This window comes from Drosophila virilis, chromosome X (assembly GCF_030788295.1).
Source record: "Drosophila virilis strain 15010-1051.87 chromosome X, Dvir_AGI_RSII-ME, whole genome shotgun sequence".
Lineage (NCBI taxonomy): Eukaryota > Metazoa > Arthropoda > Insecta > Diptera > Drosophilidae > Drosophila > Drosophila virilis.
In genome coordinates, this window is record NC_091543.1 from 11,846,084 (window position 1) to 11,865,448 (window position 19,365).

Sequence of the window (19,365 nt, forward strand, 5' to 3'; positions counted from 1 at the left end):
TGTCCGAAGCTTAGAGACTAGAAAGAGTTTAGAGTAGCAAAAAAAAATTACATAGACAAGGATGCTCCCAAAAAGCTTTTCGCCTCGGAACAGTTATAATTGACAAATAAAACTAAACATTTAGTAAGCTGTTGTAAAGCTCAGTGTGCTTTTCGCGCTGACAGTTATCAAAATGATTTTTGAATTTAAACTCTTAATTTATGCTTTAATTGCATATTTCGCGCTCCAATGCAAATAGCCAGGGCGTTATTGTATTTGGGCGTTATTTATGGGTGTTGTTGTATTTGTATTTGCCGCACGACCAGAAAGTATGCAACGCATTTCATTTAGATAACCGCAAATATTTACCACAAATGTATTCGCTTCACATTTGTAACGTGACAAAATTCCCCAGTGTTAACACCGAACCGCCCCCCCCCCCCCCTCACCCCACCCCTCCTCTATGCAACAAAGATGCAGTGACAGTAAATTACGCGTGTGTGCATATGTGTGTGCGTGTGTGTGTATGCAGGTGCACGTATGTATTTACAATGTGCACAAAAAATTTGTTGCATACTTTTCAGCATAATTTATGCATTTCAATTGGATTTGATTTTGATTTTATTTTCCAGAATCTATCGAAAATAATATTTCCATTGAGATTTGTATTTTCGGGGGTGTGTAATTTATCAAATGTAATTCAATTGCTTACGCTTCAAATGTTTTAATTTAGTTTTTATAGCCCGCTCGCTTATCGATTATTTCCTGTTAACGATTAAGCGATTTGATTTGGAAACTGGATTTCCGTTGACGTTTACTAACATTTACAGTTCAATGTACAAAAACTATACGAGACCTATTTCCTCTCTTCGATATCACTCCTCTTATCGATATCTGTTTGCAGCTTACGCAACGGTTGTCGATAAAGTTTATGTCTAGAGAAAATTGAGAATAGAAAAAGCGAACGAGCGCTTCCTCAGTTAAAAGTGAACTTTACTAATTTCCTTCAGTTTGTTATTCTGCATAACTGTACGGTATATCGATAAACTCACTATCAACAATATATCGATAAGTAAATTAATCATTTATTCGTATCTACTTGGTTAAAAAAATAAGCAATCGACTGAGAGATAGCTATAGATTATTATATGTATATAGCTCTTATTGCTTTGATGAGCAATCGACAGCTATTGATAGGAATTGCCTTGACTAACAACCTTCTTCACTGTCTCTCTAAGCAATTTAACTCTACTTGTCCATTCATCGAAATTTTACAATCGCTATTGCTTTTATGTGCAATCGATAGTTATCGGTAAGCTGCACTTTCTTAGACTGCGTGGCTGTACTTGGCCAAACAAAAGGCAAATCGATGCGTTTGAGTTTTTTATTTTCAAACGTTTTTTGTTACTTTCGAGGCATGGTCAACGTAGTTACCGGCCGCTGCTTGGTACCAGGATGTCCAAGATCTCTGCCAGCCGTTTGGAGCGCAGCGAGAAGACATTTAGCTGACGCTTCAGTATGCCATACCTGACCGCATCCTGGAGACTGAGTCGCACTTGGCGCTGGAACTCGGGATCGGCTCGCCGGAAGCGCACAGATAGGGCCGAAATGATTTCCGTGTCGCTCATGGGACGTTGCGAGCTCTGCAGCACCTGGAGTATGGTCCGCATCAGATTGCGTATCAGGCAGCGCTGCTGCGGCGCCCGCTGCAATTTGTACCCCAGCTGCATGCTACACCAGGACAGGAACAGGGTCTGTAGGCCTGGACTAGAGAACGGAAGGCATATGGCTGGACCGAGCAACAGGACCTACAGTTGCATCCGCCTCAAAATTCGATTCGGAGAAATAAATTAAAATTTTTTTTTTTTGTGTTATTGTTATTGTGTGTATGTGTGTGGGTGTGTGTGTATGTGTAAGAGAGTAAGTGTGCTCCAAAATGTACAAAGGAAGCAGGCCTGAAGTTTTCGACAGTTGGCGACAGTTCGGGCAAGGCCCAAGCGACCGCACCCAGGCCAATTAATCAAGGCTAGCAACAATTTCGGGGGAAGTCTCGGGCAGGGCAGGCAGCTGCAATTTGAACTTGAATAACCTTGTAGCATAAAAAAAAGGAAACGGCGGCGAGACAACAACAACAACAAAAGCAGCTGAAGCAACAAAGAGCAGGACGAGCATGTGCAGAAGAACAAGGACGAGCTTGAGGATGAGCACTGCGGATGGAAACAGAACAGCAGAGAGGCAAAGCGAGCCAGGACAAGCATCAAGTGACATTTGAGCAAAGACAAAAAGTCATTATCAAGGCGACAGACGAAGAGCAGCAGCAGCAGCAGCAGCAGACGTAAGGAAGGGGCAGGTTGGGGCTCGTCCTGCGACGCGACTGGCGACACATCATGCATTTTGGTTGGGCATGTGGAGCACGTGGCTGCGATGTCGCCATGTTGTTGCCTTTCCGGCATTTTGTTTACGATTTTTGCCCGCAATCACTAACCAGTAGATTCACCCCACCCCCATCCTTCTCTTCGCCCCTCCCTTTCCCCGCTCCACTGCACTCAGCTCACCCTGCAGCATCCACTTGTGCGGATTTCCTTCAAAGCTGAAGTTGGCGTCAGCGAAGGCAGTTTTCCCTGAACGATTTTCACTTGTTTGTGCCGTTGGCTGCTTTTGTTTAGCTTTTTCTCTATTTGTGTGCCCTATACCCAGTGAAAGTGTCTTGCAAGCGGGTATACTGCAGCTCAAGACAGGGCGCCAAGTCTTTTAAGCTGGCAGACTGCTTGACTTACTAAACTTACATCAAATTTCGCGTATTTGCATGATTTCAATTTCCGATTTTCGATAACATTTATATATTTTACAAATCGACAGATATCGGTAAATCGACGTGTAACTGTGTCTACAATTAGATGCGAAGGAAGAAGCCTAAAGCAGTCCGCAGCTGCCGAGTATAGGGTAACTGCTGGACGAGCACTCTCAAGAGGAGCACCCCTATTTGCTTATTCTTTAAATTTTTTTTATTTTTTAGAGATAAAGCAACTGTCCGCCTCCATTTGAGACTTCTTTAAGCCGCCAAGTGCAATTGTCATAAAGTGTCATTGGCTGGCGACGTCGCTGCCGACGCTGCCGTCGCTGTTTTTGTGCGTGTGTGTGTCTTGTTGTTGATGCGGTGAATCAACTTAAATGAGTATCCGTAACTACAGCAAAATAAAAAGGAGTGAAGTGAGTGATAGAGCGAGCAGGGTTGCCATCCAGTCGACAGCTACTTTTCAGCTGCAGCCGAGTGGCAAAGCAATTGGCTTTGTGCGCGATTTAGCTTTGTGTGTTTTGCAGTAACCATTGATGCCGGTCCGGGACGGACCGGGCTTGGTGAACGGGAACGCCAGGAGCTTAACTAGCCGGGAGAGCAATGTCGGCCACTCGACGGGCGAGTGAAGCTGAGTCCATGACCAGTTGTCGATGACTCAGTCAGCCTTTTGGTCGCTGCCAGCCGCAATGAAGCACCTTTCTGGCCGGGTCCTTGGTTCGAAGTAGCCAAAAAGCAACAGATTGTGACCGACGGACTAGCTGCAGACATATGCCATTCAAAACTATACGTTAGTAGAGCAAAAAAGAAACATAGCTAAGCTGTTTGATGTTTCAGGTCTTGGGCTGATTCTAAAACTTGCTGGACTTCTCTCATTGTAAAGGATGCGCAACATATAAGGATGAGACATAAAGCAGAAACAAAAAACACAATAAAAGATGGTTAAATTTCAAGGCAATGTTTAAGGAAAATTAAATGAAAGAGAGAGTGAGAGAGAGAGAGAGAGGCAGAGTAAAAATGACAGAAAAACATGGTGTAGGTGAAAGAGATTTGGATTGACAATAAAGTGGGTAAGCACAAGTGAAACAGACAAAGGTTTTTAGTGCAGTGTTTAAGAATATGCAGTTTAAAATAAATGCTGTAGAGTAAATAAACGCAGTGGAAAGAGAAAAAGTCAAGCAAGGAAAGTAGCATTAAAGAACTTTTAATACACAGAGATTTATTTGTTATAAATACATTCGTACTTTTGATAAATTAATTGACATAACTTCAGAGCATTGCACAACACTGGACTATACATGACTGTGCATTGGCCACGGCTGGAATCAAGTAAAATGCAAGAGCAAACGAAGTTACACGTTTTATTTATGTGGAATGAAGCGGGTCAGAAAAGGTCAGCGGAGCAGTTTGAGCGGGACAGAAGCGTGGGTGAGATGACTGCGGTGGGGGCTGTCAGGTGGCGTTTGGCTACCTGGGGCCAGTTATGCGTCCACGCAGCTTCTGTAAGCGGCTTAAAAGCAGCAGCAGCAACAGCAGCAGCAGCAGCCAAAACGAATTATGCTGCATAGCCGCAGGCTGGCATGCAGGAGGACAGTCAACGCAGCTGCATGCAACCAATTTGTGGCAGGCAGCCAGTCATGCAACTGGCAACTGCTGGCATGTGGCCAAAGCCAAAGCAAGAGCAAAGCCAGAGCTGAGCTGCGACCAGATTGAAAGTGACAGCGCGATGGCTGCAAAATGTGTGAAGTGTGCCGTGAATGGGAAGCTGAAAAAAAAAAAATACAAAAAATACATTCCCTGACCTACCTGTGGGCGGATGTGGGCTCGTGACGGGGCTCTGCAGCTATCGACAGGTATGCAGCGGGACGGCGAAATCTGTCTTTTTGGCAACGGCGCGAATTGAATGCTGCGCCAAGTGGCAAGCCACGCGGCAACGTAAACAATTGCTGCATAGATGCGCACAAACAACAACAGCATACACACAAACAAACACACACACACACACAGCTACCAGGCAGGAGAAATGACAAATGCCTTAGCGCTGGCAGCACACAATGCCGAGCTTTGGAGTTGGGTTGCAAACTGGCGTCACTTCTGACTTCTGGACGACGCAGACGGGCGACATTGAGCAATTGCCATGCATAAATATTCCCTCTACACACAGCAACACACATACACACACACACACACACATACACACACATACACGCCCGCACAACCACCTGTCGTTATGAAGCGATGGTTTGGAAAGCTTATAAACATAAACAAGGCGCACAAATCAAAACAATACGTGCAACATGTGGCCAGCGCTCATGCGCATTGCAATATTGTTGTTGCAACATTGTTGCTAAGCGCGAAATGTTGCGCAACGTTTCGATATTGTGAGAGCGCAAACGCTTCCAGCTGGTTGCACATGCGCAAACGACACGCCTTCACGTTTAACCAAACAATCTGTAGTCAACTGTTCCCAACGACCAAAAGAGACCAAACAATGTTGGGCTAGAGTTGTGGCATGGCCAACATACGTTAAAAAACGTAACAGCACTCAGCATAGAGTATCTTTTCCTTACTAAAACATTACATACTCTAGAAAATTATACAAATTTAACACATTGTCTAGGTTTGAGTTTACACATTTTTAATTAACGATTTCAGCTTTCAAAATTTGATACTCTGCTGCCAACTAAGAGACTACCACAATTTGGGTACATCTGATCATTTACAGTTCATAATAGGTATTTTAGGTATTTTTAATGCCGAAATTGAGAAAATATTTACGATGATTAATCTGAGGATATGTTCTGTGTCTACCCCACATGCACATCTGGATGACAGTTCCAGAGATGCTCAGGCTGCTAAGTATTGGAATTTTATCCACTGACCTCTCGTTAAAAGCGTTCTCTAAAGCAGTTTAGATAAGAATCTACATGGAAAAATCTCAGTCAGCTGTGAATTTAAACTTATTTTGGGATTGACCACCAGGTAAGACTTGATGTTGCAATACGTCAGCCCTTTGCTGGGTATGCTAGGTACTTAGTTAAAGTCAGGTTATCAGCTTATTATATATATTAATATATATGCAACTCATATCTTCCCAGTATATTTGAGTATAAGAAGTGTTGGAAAGCTGTGCTAGACGTCGCTAACCCAAAGAAAAATACGATGTTAAAAGGAGAACTGTTGCAATCGAAAACAACATTAACAACAACATTTCAAAAAGCTCTTTAAAAGTCCATGATTCAAATATGCAATCTTTAATCCCAACACTTTCTCCCTCTGCCCCAGACATTTGCTTTTATTTGAAGACATTGCGCACAGGTAATCGTTGGCATTTTAATGATGCATAATAGAGAAAACGACAATAACGTTATCGTTATCGACATCGATAACGATAACATTTACTTTGATGTTAATGCTGATGACGTCAAGCTCATGTGACATGTGCCATGGGACATTCAATTAACACATTGCAGCTTTTTAAGTTCAAGTCGATTATGTTGTCAACAGTTGTGGCTGCCAGCCAGCAACCTTCTGCTACACCCACACCATCCCTGTCCGCAGCCCTTGCACATGCCCCTCCAGCTGACTGTGTCATCTGCTGCTGACCCATGTAGAGTCGAGTCCGAGTCTGCTTGCCAAGCAATCAGCATTAATGCGTATACATATAAATTTATGTGTATGCACTTTTTCGCTCATTAATTTCATGAAATGCCACGCAATCGATTGTATACAACGGGCATCATGTGCCTGAGCATGCCGCATGATACCCTTTGAAAATGCACTTCGCATCCATTATGAATTGCTTATATGATACCTTTTTGTCTGCAGGGTATCTGTTAGTTGAGCTGTATCACCAACTGCACTTAATAGTTGTTTGCTTAACTTTTTATATTTAACACTTATTGTGGGCCAGTTCAATTGGCTGCTTGACGGAAGGCTCAAACGTTGCAATTGTATTAAGTTATATTTATTCAAAATACCCTGTAAAAACCAAATTACCGAAATTAACAGGTAAGGCATATGTTTATTACTTGCAATCGAGTCTAGTTAATCCTTAGATGGGAGTTGATCTTAAGTTACAGCAAAAATATATTTGCCAACTGTTCAAGCTCATTTAAGCTACAGTCTCCAAGGACTAGAACTTTCGAATGCACATTTTTAAGAATATCAACTCAATATATTCCAAATTTTAAAATCACCCAAGAAGCAACGCCTTTGGTAGGCATATTAAGTAAGACAAATGACAAAAAATCGATTTCAGGAGTCTTAAGAAATTTTCGGAACATTTTTCTATGAGTTTCAATCCATCGTGTTCCAAGCTAAATGGAAAATATTTATATAAAGTTATATTTTGAAAGAGCTACAGGGTATATGTCAGTGCAGCACTCACGACTGATAAAGTCCAATTTTGAAATCGGGCAATTTCCGCGCCTGTTTCAATCGGCTGGCCGTCAGCTATTTGATGTCAATAAATGCGGCTTCAGCAAAAACCATTTGGGTAAAGACCGAAATACTTATGAGTGAACCATAAAATCAGGCTCTTACCAATTCACGTATCTTTCACTTGCTGATATGGAAACTGTATTTAAATTCTTTTTTTATTGGCGCTTGCGAATTTAAATTTGAGTTTAGTTTATTGTATTCGCTTCAGCCTGCCCGCTGCTGCTTGTTCAGCCCCCGTCGCATTTAGTAATACAATAATCTTTGATTTAATGTTAAATACCGCTTTACAATGCCTGCCGCTCTCCATTCATGCCCCTCGTTACAGTCGACCCTTCATTGCTCGCATTGCAGCATTCATTTTACAAATTAATTAATTGCTGCCGTATGCTAATTAAACAGCATTTTTATAGTGTAATTTCGCTAGCATTTAATACACACACACACACATACACAACCACACACTCGCACATAAAATAAATAAATTCCAAGCGTCATTCTTTCAAATGATGCACAACATTATTATTGGGCCCGGAATGCGAGCAGAACAGCTTATAATATGTATAAATGCATTTGAGTGGAATAGTCACCTCCCAGTTACCCTACATTTTTAGCGGCAATGATAGATGCATATTAAACAGCCTACGATCAGCAGTAGTAGGCTTTCGAATACCCTATTAAGTAGTTCCTTATATAAATTCATTGTTCACACATAATAGAATATACATACATGAATATATAAATAACTTAATATATTAAAAAGCTTGAATGCATTTTTATTAATTTAAAGGCCAGCCTTGCATACTCCGCATATAAAAATCTTTAGAGCTACTCACTCTAGCCGCTACATACTCTGTGTTCCATTAAGCACACGCAGAGCCAATGTAAGGTTACCAACTGGCTGGGCATACGTGTATACCCAAGCCAGCCCATGCTTGACTACAGGGTATTGTAAAAGGATATTCTGCAGCTCGTTGTAATATGTTGCGTTTATCATTTATGTCGGATTAAAGCGATGCCACATAACAGCAATTTATTTGTATGAACAGTTAAGTATGCGAAATTACCGTTATTATGCCGAATGCCTTTCACAACAATCGAGTGATTCGACGCGCCAAATGGCAAATACACCTAAGGCTTAACGGTCACAGGTAACATTTACGCATGAATCACTGTATACACTTTCCACCCATATTCCGTTTTCTTTTGTACACATTAAATGATTAAAATGCCGTTGACTTATTGGCATATATTGGTTCTTATAACAATTCTCAGCCGAATTTACCTTAAACCAAAAAAAATCGTATGCCAATGTGAGTGAAAGGCATATCGAACGGAGAACCAATATCGCAGAAAAACTCACAGGAATATCATTGAAATAACATAGGAAGAGGTCAGGAACACGATCACGATTCGATATCAATGCTTAACACACTATCGACACAGTAAATAACGAATAGGTCCGATAAACAAGCTGAAATAATCATAGTGGAATATATTAAGACCATCCCTGGATCACAGAGCTAATTCCAGAGCTGCCCATGATTATGCTTACATTTTAAATTTTATGTCATCTCGAAAGTCGTATTGATGCCCACACGCACCCATACACCCAAAAATATTGCCTAATACGCCGAACTGTATATAACCTAGAAATCGTACTGATATTCACACGCTTAACTATATATATAACACTAAATTCAATACTAGCCCAACAAACAAATAAAAAAATTATGCAAAAATTCACTCTGAACTACGCACACACTTGCGCAACACTATATTCGTACTATTATCCAACACTGTGAGGTAGGCTGACTCGGAAACAAACATTTAAATTTCCACTCCAATATGCACACACTAGTATTAAACAACTATGCAGTATGCACCATAAACCATTGCCCAACACTACGACGTTTAATACTAGCACCGCGCACTAACTAAACGAGGCAAAAACTTTGCTTGATTTCGATTTTTTAATTGTTTCAAAACTTATCACAATACAAATACAAAATCAACCTCATAAAAGCTGATAAATATTTAGATCGATTTTTATAAATTCCTCGAGTGCTTTAAGTGTTACTTTTGTTCCCTTAAATAATTTCTAAATGTATCCAGCGTTAACTTGCCTAGCGCGCGGAACTGTGAATGGGGGGGATATTCATTATTCATTATTCAACGTTTTTCGTGGCAAACAAATCAAAATTCGTTTCACACAAATTAGTCAATTTGATGCTTCAATTGCGCCGCACGTGTTGCTGTTACCACAGACATTGCCATTTTGTTGCTGCCTACGCCAAACCAGGCCAGGCCAGGCCAGACCAGACCAAGCCGGAACGGGCCGGGCCGGGCCGGGCCAGAAGCGACCATAGCGTGGCATTACCAGTGGATGCCTTGACATATAACGTTTCATTCTGCGCTGTTGAGGCGCCAACGTCGTGTCAATAAATTTCATTGACATGTCATCAATCTCAATTTTGAAGCAGTTCCTGTGCTGCTGCTGCTTCAACTCCAGCTCCAGCTCCTGCTCCTGCTGTTTGAACTGCGACAGCTATTTAAAGCGGAACGTGTACTCAGTATTAGGGCCAGTTTAGGCTACAGTTCGTATTCCAGAGTAAACGCTGCAAATGATATCAGTTCCGGTTCGTTGCTCAAGTTTCATCTCTGCAAAATTTCTGTCCAAGTTCAATCCAGCTCTATATTGAGATGCAGCTTAGCGCTAAATGCAAGGCAGTTCCGACTTCAGTTCCGCTTTTAGATCAAGGAATTACTTTACCTTCAGCGCTCATTCTGTTTAAGTTCCAGTTCCAGTTCAGGTTCCAAGAAAGCACGCCTTGTGAACTGCTTCAGTCCGTTTAATGTGAATCAATACATTTCATAAATATCTCTTGCATAAAACACTTGAACTGTCCGCACTGCTGTTGCAGCCACCGACAGTTACCATGCCCCCTACCCCTACGCCGTCCCACCAACATCCAGCCAACCTGGCATTGCGTTGACTTGCGCCCGGGGGAACGTTTCAAGTTTGCGTTTTGGTTTTGGCCACTTAGCTGTTGCTTTGAATATTTTTTATTTCAATTTCCGCCCACAAAAGCGGAGCAGCAGAGGCGGCGGCAACAAAAGACAAATTTATGCCACATTAACAGCTAAAAGCTTTCAAAATGCGTTTGGATGCGCCACCAGGCGGCGACCCTCGGGCCAGAACCGAAACGCCCCCACCCATCCCCAACGCCTACGTCAGCCCATAGTCCTTCACAACATTTTCTTGGGACTCTGACCAAAAATTTTTGGCACAATTTGTTGTATATGGCACTGTGACTGCCTTACTTTCCCTTAGCTCTGCGGGTGGGTGTGGGATATGCAGGGTGTGGAGGGTGTGGCCCTGGCACAGGGTGTGCTGGCTGTACTCGGTCTACCCCAAAAAGATGCGCTTAAAAACAAAAGCGAGACAAGCATTAAATTTAACGCGACGAAAACTTGTCCCATTTTGGTGTCTGTGTCTTCCGTTTTTTGCCTGCAGTTGTTGCTGTTGCTTGTTATGCTGCTTGTTGCTGCTGCTGCTGCTGCTGTTGTTGCCTTGCGACAAATTTCAGTTAGCTCATCCATCCGACGCGTCATCGTCGTCGTAGTCGGTGCTGGCAACACCCGCCGGCTGTCAGGCAGCTGGTAACGTCAAAAGTGCAGCTCAAAACTTCAAAACGAGTCACTTTGCCGGCCCCCAAAACACCCTCAATTCGCCGCTCATTGCCTTTTGGCCATCTTTTAGACCATTTCTGTTAGCTGCATGCGCTCAAATTAAGATTTATGAAGGTTGTAAAAAACAACAGCGACAGCACACTGATGGCAGGCAGCAGTTGGGCGTCGGGCGGGCGGACGGAGAATTGAACATGGCTGGGGCTAGGGCTAGGGCTAGGAGTAGGGGTAGGGATTGGGGTGAGCGCTATTGAGGGTAGCCCAAGTCTAGCAGCAAAAGCGAGCGATGAATGCGCCAAAAAATTTAACGCCCAAATGATTACAAATGAGTTGAACAGCGAACAAAGTTGCGCCCCCGCAAGCAGCAGAGCCCCCCCCTCTACTTCCTCACACACACCCACACAAAGCCCAAGTGCCTGGTGTTACCCCCAAGCCGCCCCTAAACAGCCAGCATCCGGCACAGCCGCTGCGTTCTGAAATTGTGTCATTGCAAATAAAATCAACGGACGTGACGTCATCTCAACAATTTGCATTGTGTTGCCAAAAGAAAGAGAGAGGCTGAGCGCGAGAGCGAAGGAGAGAGAGAGAGAGAGAGAGAGTGGGAGCAGTTGCGAGTAGCTCAAATAAATGGTTTAAGTCTGAATTCTACTCAAGATAACTTGCATGCATATATTTCGTATGCAGCTTATAATTCCCAATTGGTTATAGCTTTCAACCGGGAATAGGGGCTTGCAAGTAGTAAAGCCCGAAGGTTCGTAAAATGTATAATAGTAGAACGAACGTGGACAAAATGGCCAGAATTGTTTTCTTGTTTCAGCGAACTACGGCCAAATGAGTTCAACGATCCGTACACTTCAGAGTATTCATGTATCTGGTCGCCACAATATTCTTTTCAGCAAGACAGAATCTGTACAGAAACAATTATTGTTGTGATTCAAACTGGGTTACCATAATACGCCATTAGACTTCTGCTGATGAACCTGCCTTTCTTAATAATTGTGTAATATTTATTCATTAAGTTAGTTACGTGTGAAATCTATTCTTCTGGGTTGACTAGCCAATTAAAGTACTCTTTCCCTACTAGACTAATTGCAAAATAAAATCGCATACCTCTTTTAAATTTGCATATCAGCTTCTGATTGCCCTGTTCTATTGAATTAGAGCTCACAAATTTGATTTATGGCATTAGGCTCAAATAAAGCTTTAAACAATTAAAAATAAGTAGGCGCGTGAATTTTTTACAAATATATCTATAAGCTGTTTGGAAATCTACTTTATCTACTTGGAATAGTATTAATTAAAATTGTTTTATGGAAATGTGCGAAACGAGCCCCATTAAAGCTATTTTAATTGCTGCACTCCAAAATGTGATTTGAGCAAAACGAATTTTATTTTAAATTAAATAATAAACCAAACAATAAAAAGGAAAAAATAAAACTAATTCCATGTTGAGCACTGGAAATAATTCGCTTGGCAGCTAATCAACTCGTTTTACATGGCATTCATGTTGGCCGCATAATTAATTTGCTAAAACTGTAATTGGGAATTTAAATTAAATTTGATTTATATTATTTAAGCATTTTCGAATATTTAAGTCGACCGCTTTTTATCCCCTTTTTCTATGATTTTTAAATGCGCGCTCGCAATTAATTAAGTTCCCATGTAAAATGCAAAATGAGTGCGAGTATTTCAGTCCAGATTAAAATTGCTTCCATAATGCGCTTGTGAGCACAAAGCCAGTATAAAGTAGGCAGCAAAAACTACTGCACTGTACTGTACGAATCCGGGATACCCTGTATGCAAAGCCAAAATACTTATATACTACCGAAAATTTGCGTAGTTAACCTGTTTATTCAATTGTCCAGCTGCTCCTAATGTTAATATCCATACGCTTAGAGAAATCAAATATGAGAAAAAATAGTTTTGGAAAAAGCACAAAAAGATCTAAGAATAAAGTGGAATATGTGCCATATTATATTTATTTTGTATTCCTCGTTGGCTGTAAGTTGATTTTTGGTTTGAAACAATTCTCCTCTTAAGCATATCAAAAAATCTTTGAATCGCACTTGCCAACGAGGAAGCTTTGAATTTGCGATGTGAAACACATCTCAAATGATTTCTTAGAGTAACTCACAGATAACTTCGATAATCTGGCTAAGAGAGCGCTTTGGACTCTCAATGCATAGCTGTCCCCCAGATTTTGACCCTTATCGTACTACTGGGCACATCGTTAAGATCGGCACTAAATATACCAAAATAAGAATAACATAAGAAAACAACGAAATTGTAGAGTGTCTTAAGCATAAGTACAAAGTGAAAACTTGGTGGGTTCGTTAGGTTCAAGTTGAGTTTATTTATATTTACCTAGGTTTCTCTCTCTAGGCTCTATAAGTTCATCAGGTTGTCATCCCATAACTAAACACGAATTCGGTAAGTTGGCAGCACTCTGTTACTTAATCTATAAATCAAACCACCCTGCGCAAAATAACTGGAGCCGAATGGTATATTCGCACACGCGACATCGCCAAGGACCTCAAGGTTCCAATGGTGGGCGACATAGTCAACAGGCAAGCAGCGAGCTACTCAACAAAGCTCCACAACCATCCAAACATCCTGGCGAGGAGCCTGCTAAGGAGGCGAAGAAGAAGGCGACTGAAGAGGACCTACCCAACCGACCTAATCGATCGTTATGTATAGGTGACAAGCTTCGTTAATTACACCAAAATATGTTTCTGTAATCTGTTAACCTAATTGTATAACTAATTGTAAAACCACAATCATCGCTAAGCTAAGTAATTATGTCACTCTGATAAAAGTTGCTAACATAGAGTAACAGGATACCAGATTTCCTAATAAACAAAATATAAAAAATAAAAAAAAAAAAAAAAAAAAAAAAATAAATCAAACTCTTTTGGTTTGTGTCTTTCAGCTTCCCTTTCGCTAGACCCATTTTGAAGAACTTTCCGCTGTTTCAAATTGTGGTAATCTTAAGATTGGAAGTGGTATATCAAATTTAAGTTTCCAACTTTGAAAGCTGAAATCTCTTGATGCTAAATTTATAATGTGTAGACACAATGCTAGAGAATGTGTTTTAATTGCATACGGTATTTTGTATTCTAGTACAGATCGGTGACCATTATCGGAGTGGTAGCGAGCACGTTATTCACGAGTTAATTTTACAAGTGCATCAACCAGTCGTACACAAATTCCGCATCTCCAAAAAACCGCCAAATGTGCATTTTTCTCCTGACACAGGTCGGCATGCGAATCCTTTTTGAACACTGCTGCCAATTCTGAAATTCTATCTGGTTTTCAAATATACATTCGCAGAGAAATTTTCGACCTATTTCAGGGAGAATGCACAAAATATTCACTAAACATGATTACTGAGAGCAAAACGTGAGTGAAATTGAATTTCGTTTCAATGTCGAGCAGAAAACCCTACGAAATGTTTATGAAACTCATAACGGGGGATGTATGGATGGGAATCGCACAGAAGGGCACAACTGGACGGGACTTTCAGTACATTTGGGCTGACACTAGTGGGCGTGGCAAGTCAAAAACAACTAACAGTCCATTTGGCTGTGTGTTGTGTGTGGCACGAAGCGCGAAGGTGGAAAGGGTGAAAGTGGCAACACAATGCTCCAACCAAGTGCAGGTAAATTTAATAATGGCACAGCGCAACGAGTAATAAAAATCGACAAAGAGAGAGAGAAAGAGAGAGAGAGTGAGAGAGAGAGAGAGAAACAGACAGATAAAGCAAGAGGGGAGCCGAAAAGGCAGCTTGGAAAAGTTTTAGAAAATATGGCAGAAGCGTTTATTTTTCACATTTTTGTTGTTGTATTTTTCACTTTATTCACTTAAAAAAAAATAGTATATATTTTTTTTTTGCTGTTGGACGTTTTGCTTGTTATCTAATTTTTGCATTTTACTTAATTTTACTTTTTTTCAGCGCATTTTCTGGGTGTCTGCGTGCTTTTCCCTTTGCTTTTTGCTGCGCTTTAAGCTGCTCCTTTGCATTTTTCAAGCATCAATTAAACAGCAAAAAGCTTTTCCAACAGCTCCCAAACGACAGGCATGACAGGCGCGCGCAGGGCGCGGGTGAACGCAAAAGATGCGGAGCGAGTGCAAAAAGTTGCCAAAGCGCATTTCCCGGCAAAGGAGCTAGGGCAGCGGGGAAGAGCAGCAGGTGGGGAGAGCGGCGGACGAGCTGCACTGCCAGTCACAGCTGCCGCGCTAAAGACATCAAGTGACATCAACCCGTTCTAATTACGGCGGGTCAAGCCAACAAAAGAACGCGGAAGGACATCAAAATTGGTTCACTTTGTGATCAACGAACCCAGAACGCTCGCAAGTGCCTCATTTGTACCACTACAGCACCAAGTGCTACAAACTGCTAAGGAAACAGCTTCTAGGCAAAAGTTTCTTGAATTAAATTCACTCACTTCACTTACAGCTCTCTGTCTGAGCAGCGAGCTCTCCACTCGCGCGTGGTCCACTCGTTGAAGCTGTACTCGCTAGCTTTTATCTGAAGAAACGAATGGATGCTTGGCACATGTACAACAACGAGCCTTTGCGTACGCTAAGAAGTGGGAACGAGTAGTTCCTGCGCCAAGAAGCGAGTTACTTACTCGTTAGCTAGCTGTAAGTACAGTTACAGCTGAAGTAACGAATGGATTCTTGGCGCCTGTACAACAACAATTAGTTGCATGACCAAAGTCACAAGCCACTCTTGTATCGGACAATTCTTAAAATAATTAGATTTAATCCTGATGAAAGTATGGGTGATCGTTCGTAGATGCTCAGGATGCTGTTCAGGAAAATTATTATTTGCATTGGTTCCACTAAAAGTACAGTTTTTATTCTTGCAGTTCAATGCAATTCGATAATTTTCGGTATGCCTTAAAATCATTTTGAATATTAAATACTGGTGAACTGGCGGTGCGGCTCGGAATAAGCCCATGTTATTATGCCCAGCATAAGCCAGTATAAAATTGTGTCAAGGCCCACCATACAACGAGTATTCAACAAGAACAGTGAATGTACTAATATACTATTTAAACAGCATATTATTTATTACGCCCATCAGGTGTATATGTATGCATATATAGGTCAATAGGCTAATGCTTGGCTTCACACACACACATGCACACACACATGCGCACACATACAAATTGATATATGCATATTTGTTTTCCTTTGTACAGTTCTCAGCTGTAACGATCGCTATAGGACCCATTAAATTGCCATTACAAATGCACCTAAGCTGGTGTAGGGGCTCTGCCAGCCACGCCCATGCCCATTTTCAGCGGCTCGCTAGAAAGTGTACGGGGAGGGGGCGCGGTGGCAGCGCACAAAAACATATTTCTTGCGGGCGCCTCGCATGCAAATGACATTCGAAATTACCCCTAATGAGGGCCCAAATGGGCGAAACGTCCAAAAACTTAAATATTATGAATATTACCTAACGACAACGACGAGCGAACAAACAAACAAACGAAGAAATTTGCGAGCGATGGCAACTTTTGTTGCCAGAGTTGCCACATCTACGCCATCCGATAATGATAATGACTTTTGTGGTTGGCTCACAAACAGGCGAAACAAATTTAAGCAGCACTCGCTGATGACACATTGTCTGAGGCAACCCCCTCGCGGCAGCACCCCTTTCCCAGACAACTCCACGCCACGCCATGCCCTGCCCACAGCATGCTTCTTGCACTTCCGATTAAATTGCAAAAGCGAAGCTTAAAGCGCAGCAACACAAAACTCCAAACAGATTTTTTGCATAACCAATGAGAATAGCACACAAACAGGAAAACATGCACGACTAAGAAATACCCTAAAGTTTGCCCTTAGCTCCTGTTACACTTTTCGACAGGGACTATGCTAGTTCTTACCTTAGCCCGACTCTAAGGATAATGTTAGCTTTAATTTCTTAAGTGCTCAAAGTCAGATCATTATGAAAATGTTTTAATTTCCTGCGAATTAGAAGAGATTTGAAACCTTGCAAATACCAAATTTGGGGAAGGTATTCAAAATTTTGAACTCTCCCGATCTACTTATAAGTACTATACGAGAACCTTAATTCCAGGTCTTACAATCGATAATTGTTTCATATATAAATTCTGTAACTTATTTTAAACAGGCAGACAGACGATCGACAGATCGATATGCTTTCTACTGCCTGTTGGAAACATTGCACAAACACCTTGCCTTCCACTCACCCACTCTCAATGGGTTCAGGGTATACAAAGAAACTAACGGAAAACAGAAAAAACAAAAATAACAAAATATATTCATACATATTTACAAAAATGTACTTAATAAATCTTGGCACAGCAGGGCTGCTGCCCGAATGCCAGCCACCCGTTGGTCGGAACGCGGTTCGCCAGCTAACTTATTGCATTTTGCAGTTTTAACATGATAATAACCTCGACGGTGACCTGCAACACATACACCTACACACACACCCACATCCTCCAGCCACACGCCCACCAATTTTGACTACAGTTTACGCCTTCGCCATTGGCTCTAATGCAAATGCTTTGCAGTTGTTTTTAAGATTCTTTGCGCTGCCATAAGAAAAAAAGCCTCCGATTCTTAATACCCTGTAATTGCTGCAGTTCCACATATAATGCGCAAGTATTCTGTTGCCCTCTTGGACATGTTGCATGTCCCAACTTTCTGCTGCTGATGCGAAGTGTTTTTCATTCTTTGTGTTGACTAAATGACAGTACCTTCTGCAAATATGAACAGTCGTTGAACACTTTCTCTAGGATAGAAACTACACAAGAATTTTAATTATAAATCAAAAGATAATTTGAATTCACAAAGTTGGCAACACTTCAATTTTGACAGTCTTCCAAAGCTGAGATCAGCAGAAATTTGGGCATGACAAATAATTTGGACATCTTCCAAAAGTAAAGGCATTTGAGGGAGCTGAAAGGAACAAGGAACAACAGGCCAAGGACAAACAATTAGTGCATCCAACTCACCATTCGTGTTTAGTCGGTCTGTGTTCAATTCGGTGTTTCCGGAGGTGAGATAATTAAAACACTTACACTAGCTAGCGAAAGGGCAGAACGATTAAGAACATCAAATAACAGAGCGACCAACTCACCTTCTGAACCTAACGAACTATAGCATAGTGCACCTACAAAAATTATCACTTTGTTCTTATGTTTACTGCACTTTAAAATTGTTAGTTTTTTTTCTTCTTTTTTTGCAAAAAATGAAAATGAATAAATGCTGCTTACTGGCGATTTGTTGTATATCGTCTCCAAATGAAAATCTGGCCGACAGCTCGGCCTACTGAGCCAAGGAAAACCTGATTGTTCAACTGCTGTGGGCATTGCAAAGAGGTCAATTTAATATAATTACCACATTTTATGCGGCTCAAGATGTTTTTATTGACATTTTTTAAATTACTTTCCCAATTGTTTTCGACCCGTTGAAAAACTTAAATATTTTCTTAGGCCTTTCAAGCTCCATTTGCACAAAGCGCAGTGGATATTATATTTCTACGTCAAATATAAAAATCAGGCTTAAGACTAATCGCTCAAAAACATGAAATTCTTTCATACGACCCTAGTCCTCAAAAACCCACACCGAAAAGAACGTAACACGTTTTGAATATATATTTTTACAAAGAGCAAAATGTGAAGCAGAGCGAATGATAAACAGAATAGCTACATATATGCTGTGAAAAGCGCTTACAGGGTATAAGTAAGTTGCATTTTTTCGCTCTCAGAAAAAAAAAATATGTGTGTGTGTGCAACAGCTATGGCAACATGGGCAACAGCACGGTTCCGATCCCAAGCCCCAAACCCAAAACTCATGCGGTCCTGCGGCATTTTTCATATTATGCTGCTACGCGGCTTTTCATTTTTTCTAGATACCCTGAACGCATTATAAATTGCTCAAATGGGTATATAAGTTTTGTGCGAAGGTAACATTTTCCAACTTTTTAAATTTTATATATGGTCAGGACGATAATCTCATCTATCTGGACAGCTAGAAAAGCTGGACTTTTCAAATTGGAAATAAACATTCTTCCAAAACAGAGCTTTATTTATCGATATCACTTTCCGTTTCCAATATATCGATAATTAACGACTTAGAAACTTGATGAAACGTTCTTACTCTCCTCCATCCAAAATTGAATCTTGTATTTATTTCATTTAACGCTAGATTCTGGTGCTGGGATCGAACAATTAACATCGAAGTGTGTGGGTGACCTTTTGTGTATGTGTGTATAGAGGAAAGCTGGTCCCTTCGCTGTGAGCAGGGCATATCCTAGTCGGGCAGTGCCGACTAAAGCACTCCCACCAATTTTTTTTTTTTTTTTGTAGAAGTGGCCGGCATATGATATACGATATGGGCTAATGCAGCGCTTTTGCCTGCCAGCCTGCCAGTTGGAGGCGCCGCATCCACTTTCACTGGACCCCAGCCCAAAGGTCCCG

At 41.3% G+C, this 19,365-nt stretch overlaps 2 protein-coding genes and 1 long non-coding RNA gene across 4 annotated transcripts in view; all 3 read right to left on the bottom strand.

The window, feature by feature from the left end:
* mei-9 (DNA repair endonuclease XPF mei-9) overlaps positions 1–19,365 on the bottom strand; it is a 64,335-nt gene that overhangs the window by 5,031 nt on the left and 39,939 nt on the right. The gene's annotated exons all lie outside the window — the stretch shown is intronic.
* On the bottom strand, positions 1,179–1,900 carry LOC116652158 (uncharacterized). Its single transcript, XM_032440117.2, has one exon. It carries the CDS (start codon positions 1,707–1,709, stop codon positions 1,410–1,412), a length of 300 nt encoding a protein of 99 aa, XP_032296008.1. The 5' UTR covers positions 1,710–1,900; the 3' UTR covers positions 1,179–1,409.
* LOC26530536 (uncharacterized) lies at positions 17,671–18,187 on the bottom strand. 2 transcript variants are annotated; one of them, XR_004305103.2, is made up of 3 exons: positions 18,024–18,187; positions 17,899–17,965; positions 17,671–17,842 (listed from the first exon to the last, which is right to left on the bottom strand). It is a non-coding gene; the product is annotated as an uncharacterized lncRNA (long non-coding RNA). The 2 variants fall into 2 exon arrangements; XR_001449919.3 differs by having other exon boundaries at positions 17,899–17,969; positions 18,024–18,183.

Excerpts from the sequence above, each read along its gene's own strand:
- LOC116652158 (XM_032440117.2), bottom strand. The coding sequence starts at position 1,709 with ATGCAGCTGGGGTACAAATTGCAGCGGGCGCCGCAGCAGCGCTGCCTG.